The sequence below is a fragment of the Eleutherodactylus coqui genome, chromosome 1 (assembly GCF_035609145.1).
Source record: "Eleutherodactylus coqui strain aEleCoq1 chromosome 1, aEleCoq1.hap1, whole genome shotgun sequence".
NCBI lineage: Eukaryota > Metazoa > Chordata > Amphibia > Anura > Eleutherodactylidae > Eleutherodactylus > Eleutherodactylus coqui.
Window position 1 is genome coordinate 151,371,848 of NC_089837.1, and position 5,001 is coordinate 151,376,848.

General features: G+C 45.0%; 1 protein-coding gene across 1 annotated transcript; it reads right to left on the reverse strand.

Annotated features, from left to right (window-relative positions):
* Positions 1–1,278: 1,278 nt before the first annotated feature.
* On the reverse strand, positions 1,279–3,103 carry HES1 (hes family bHLH transcription factor 1). Its single transcript, XM_066601813.1, has 4 exons — positions 2,901–3,103; positions 2,554–2,649; positions 2,343–2,430; positions 1,279–2,076 (listed from the first exon to the last, which is right to left on the reverse strand). Exons 1-4 carry the CDS (start codon positions 3,006–3,008, stop codon positions 1,556–1,558), a joined length of 813 nt encoding a protein of 270 aa, XP_066457910.1. The 5' UTR covers positions 3,009–3,103; the 3' UTR covers positions 1,279–1,555.
* Between the last annotated feature and the right edge of the window lie 1,898 nt (positions 3,104–5,001).

The window sequence follows — 5,001 nt, forward strand, 5'->3', positions numbered from 1 at the left end:
GATCTGTCGGGTCTCGTTGCGTTTCATTGTGGCTTTTACTTCCTAAACACCTGGATTTATCAGACACCTGGCCGCTCCAGACAGAGCGCAACATGTCTGGTGCTGGGATTTCACAAGGAATTCCCTGCAGATCCCTGGACTGCCTGAAATGGTCCCATTTAGTTCAGGCTTGTTGCAGAAACTTCCAAAAGGAGCTGAAACCCGAGAAGTGGCTTATTATTACATAGCTGGGGCCGTTACCAGCCACTAAATAACATTATTCAGACATAATAAGGTCGATTTCAGACTAGAGTATCCATATTAAAGAGGACATTACAACCGTATGTCATCAGTATTTGCCTCTATATTGGTTTTATTTTCTAATAGACATATTTTCTATTGGGCAAATACAGATTAGTATCAATATGTAGGCATGAAAAAAAAAAAAAAAAAGGGAGGGGGGGGGGGGTGAGAGTCATACTGCGTTTTTTTTTTTTTTTTTAAAGCAACCATGGAAAATACGGTCATGTGAATGGTCTGCAAGAATGAACATGATACACTTGTCTGAAGCCTAAAGCCCCCTTCTCACATGGCAGAATAGAAAGGCTGTGGGCATTTCACAACTGCATACCCACAGCAATTCCACAGGGGTCCGATCCATACCTAAATGGTGCGGAGTTGGCTGCATAACAGCTGCAGAATTCAACCCTCGTAAATTCTCTGCACCATGTGAGGGAGATTTTTTAAATCCCCTCCACATGGCTTGTATTGTAAATGCTGCAGACTTTCCAGACATGGCCCGTGTGAAGTCAGCCCTAGGGTCAGGAATGTTGTAAAATAAATAAATATATATGTAAACCTAGAGTATCACGCATTTGATCAGGTTGCGACATACGCACAAAGTGGCACCAGATATATGTTGAGTGTAGGAGATTACCATCACTTTTTGCAAAGTCAAAGTGTTCTATGCAAACCTCAGTTTTCGTTTTTACATATGTGAATTACAAAGTAGCCCATTATCTATACCGCTTATACATGAACTCATTTTTTCCAGCTGCCTTACAGGATCTTGCCCACATACTGTATATACAGCTCCGGTCTATAAGAAATTTGCGGACTCTCTTTGCAATATAGATAAGAAACCAATGATGTAAAATAAAGTATTTTAAAGATAAGTGTGCAGAATTTTTTTACCATTAGTCATGGACATCACATGTATTATATAGAGTTATGCGATTTCGCCTAGCTTTTCATCAGATGAAACCAGAGCAGATAACTAATACTAGACAAGCCAATATGTTCAAAAATAATACCTTGTGCAGTTTTATTATTAATTCCACTTAATGCTTCCACAATAGGAAGAATGTTAAGAGCGTACTCAATGTCTTTGGCATCTGAATAAAAAAAAAAAAAAAAAGTTTTCGTGTACAAACGAAATATAAATTGCAATCTTATAATACAAGAGCACATTCAATATGAACATTTCTTATGTACAAACATAGTGCATTCTCGCTACAAAAAGAAGGGATTACTAGTAGTAACTAATCTTTCTAGAAGAAAGCGCTGCCAAGTCCATTCACCAGGGTCTCCATACAGAGTCTGCCGTGACTGATGGCATTACAGATGGGGACACAGCAGCGGGCAGTCCAGTAGCCACATTGGAGTTAGTATAAACTGGGATTACAGATCCATTGTGGGGGAAGGCTGGGTTTGTGATCAAGAAGGCAAATTGTCCGTCTGATGCTGGCACCAGCTGAAAGCCACTGTAGACCTTGGCAGCTTCTACTTGTGGGCCACCCATCTTGCAGGGAACCCCACCCATGGGAGTTGGGCTTCCTTGTGGTACACTGGCAGGAAGCTGAACTAATGGCTGTCCAAAAGCTGGGTGTGGGGTGGCAGTTGCAGGAATCTGGGGCTGAGCTGGATAGTTCATTGCGTTGATCTGATTCATACAGTTGGCCAGATGTCCCAGGAGACGGGTGCGCACGTCGGTGTTGACCCCTTCACATGTGGACAAGAATCGGGTGACTTCGTTCATGCACTCGCTGAATCCAGCTCTGTATTTCCCAAGGACTGTGGGGTCTGTGCTGAGAGCAGCTGCAGATAGAAGAAATGGCGCATTATTATAGGTACGACCAGGACAGATACAGGTAATACTATAAAGATGGAGTGTGGGTCAGGATCAGTGCTGTGCACTGGGAGGGGGAGGAGGGAGCTGCGGTAACTTGAGCTTCACGTAGGAACTATAAATAAGCCCAGACCGTGGGAAAGACGCAGAGCGCCAGCCCAGTAGAATGTAGGAGAATGCCATTCAGACCGCAGGAGAAGTCTGGAAGCCATCAGTCCGGGAGGGGGAAACTCACCCGTCATCTGAACCCTCTGCAGGTTCCGGAGGTGCTTCACTGTCATCTCCAGGATATCAGCCTTCTCCAGCTTGGAGTGCCGGGAGCTCTGCAGGGCAGACACATCATTAATAATAATTATTATTATAAAGCGCCAATAGAGGTGATAGAATATTAATGCCAGCTGGCACTGCAGATAGGCAGGAATAATTATACTACGGTAGTTACTTACATCTTTCTTCAGGGCATCCAGGATGAGGGTCTTCAGCTGGCTCAGGCTCTCATTGATTCTTGCTCTCCGTCTCTTCTCCATGATGGGTTTGGAGGACTATGAAGAAGAGATACAGTATAAGGCTACGTTCACATGGGGCAGATTTGCTACAGATTTTCCATGCAGATGCACAGAAAATTCACAGTAGCAGCAAAGTGGATGAGATTTTTTTAAAGTCCCATCCACAAGTTGGGTAAAGTGCACAAAACCTGGATTTTCAGGTTTTAAATCCGCAGCAGATTTTTGGTACTAAATCCACATTAAAATCCATGGTGCAGACTGCAGCACCAGCTCCATCGTGCAGTTACCTTTCTGTGCTCGGAGGCAGTTTTGGGTTTATCCGGGGTGCAGCTCATGCTGGCCGGGGTGGCAGCCACAGGGGAAGAAGAGCTCTTCTCCATCATATCAGCTGGCATCTTCTGAGTGCACGCGATCACGTCTTGTCCTGCGCTCAGTGTGCGGGCTGCTCCCTGGCCGGCTGCCCTGTGCGCCTGTGACTGCCCTCTCCTTGGCTCCCGCTTTATATAGCGCTGGCTGCACGTGACCGGCTCGTGTGAAACTTCCCAAACCTTCTTTCCCACAGTAACTTTCAGCCAATGACGGCGGGGCACACGCGTGGGCTGCACCGGGCCGGGGAGACGCTGGTCCTGGTGGAGTCAGGTCTGATGTGATGGCACGCCCATGTGACCTTGTGGGAGGAGCCAGCCTGAAGTGTGCTGAAGAATGTCCCGGCTGCTTCTGATCTGCTGGGGAGAGCCACTATGGAGCTAACAAGCCTGCAGACTGCATGGTGGAGGAGCGGCCAGTGCAGGTGAGCTGGAGATACAATACTCTGCAGTACCAGGGTTTTGGGCACTACAGTGCAATGCTCTGCATGGATTGGAGGCTCTGGGTGCACTGGGATGTGATGCTTTGCATTGATTGGGTGCAGTGTTCTGCATGAACTAGGGGTTCCGGGTGCGCTGGGATGGAATGGGGACTCTTGGTGCACTGGGATGCAATGCTCTGCATGGACCAGGGACTCTGGGTGCACTGAGATGTGATGCTCTGCATGCAATGGGTGTGATGTTCTGCATGAACTGGGGGTTATGGGTGCACAGTGATGAAATGCTCTGCATGGATTGGGAACTCTGAGTGCACTAGGATGCAATACTCTGCATGGACTGGGCGTGCACTAGGATGGGATGCAATGCTCTGCATGGACTGGGGGGTTATGGGTGCACTGGGATGAAATGCTCTGCATGGATCGGGGACTCTGTGCACTAGGATGCAATAGACTGGGGACGATAGGATGCAATGCTCTGCATGGACTGAGGGTGCACTAGGATAGTATGCAGTGCTCTGCATGGACTGGGGGTGAAATGGGATATAATGCACTGCATGGACTAGGGATTCTGGACGGACTGGGAGGCAATGCTCTGCATGAAATTGGAGCTCTGGGATGCGATGCTCTGCGTGTCAGTTTTTCAGTGGACTTCTTTGCGCTTGTTACAATTTCAGCCCATTTGCTGCTGAGCCTCAGTGCCCCTCGCTGCTACTGTAATATGTTGTAGATTTTACTGGCAGATCCCCCAAGTGTAGCGGGGCTCAGATGCTGCGAACTGTCTGGTTTAACCCCTTAAGGTCCAGGCACTTTAGTTTTTTCCTTCTAGTTTTTGTTCTCCGCATTCCAGGAGTCATAACTTTTTAATATTTCCATGGCTGGAGCCGTATGAGGGCTTGTATCTTGCAGGACGAGTTGCATTTTTTAATGGTTTAACTTATTGTATCATATCATTTTTAAATTCTTAAAAATTTTCAAGTGAAATGGAAAGAAATCCATAATTGTGATTATTTTTTTGGGGGGGGGGGGGGGGTGTTGCTTTTACAGTGTTCATGGTGTGGTAAAAATGACATGTAAAGTTTATTCTGCAGATCAGTACAATACCAAATGTAAATAATTATTATATTTTACGTCTTTAAAAAATCTAAAACTTTAAGCAAAAATGCTTTTTGTCACCACATTCTGACCCCTGTGTTATTTCGACATTGCATATTTATTTTTCTTATGGCCTTTACTTTGCATGATAAATAATACAATATTTTGATATTTTAGGCTTTTACAAATGCAGCAATACCAATGATGTTAATTATTTTAGATTTTCTTTATCTGAAAACTGGGAAAAAGTTTTTTTTTTGTTTCTAATATTTGAACTTTTCTTTTATTAAACGTATTTTCTTTTACGCGATTTGTGATTCTTATATAATATACTGCAATACTTCAATATTGTAGTATATTGTACATTTATGGGCAGTCTATTAAGCCATGCCACACGTAGGGGTCAATAGGCTGTAATCTAACCAGTGAGCCTTCACAAGGTCCAAACTGCTATTGCAACTTATGACCACCCCGCATTCACATTGCAGAGG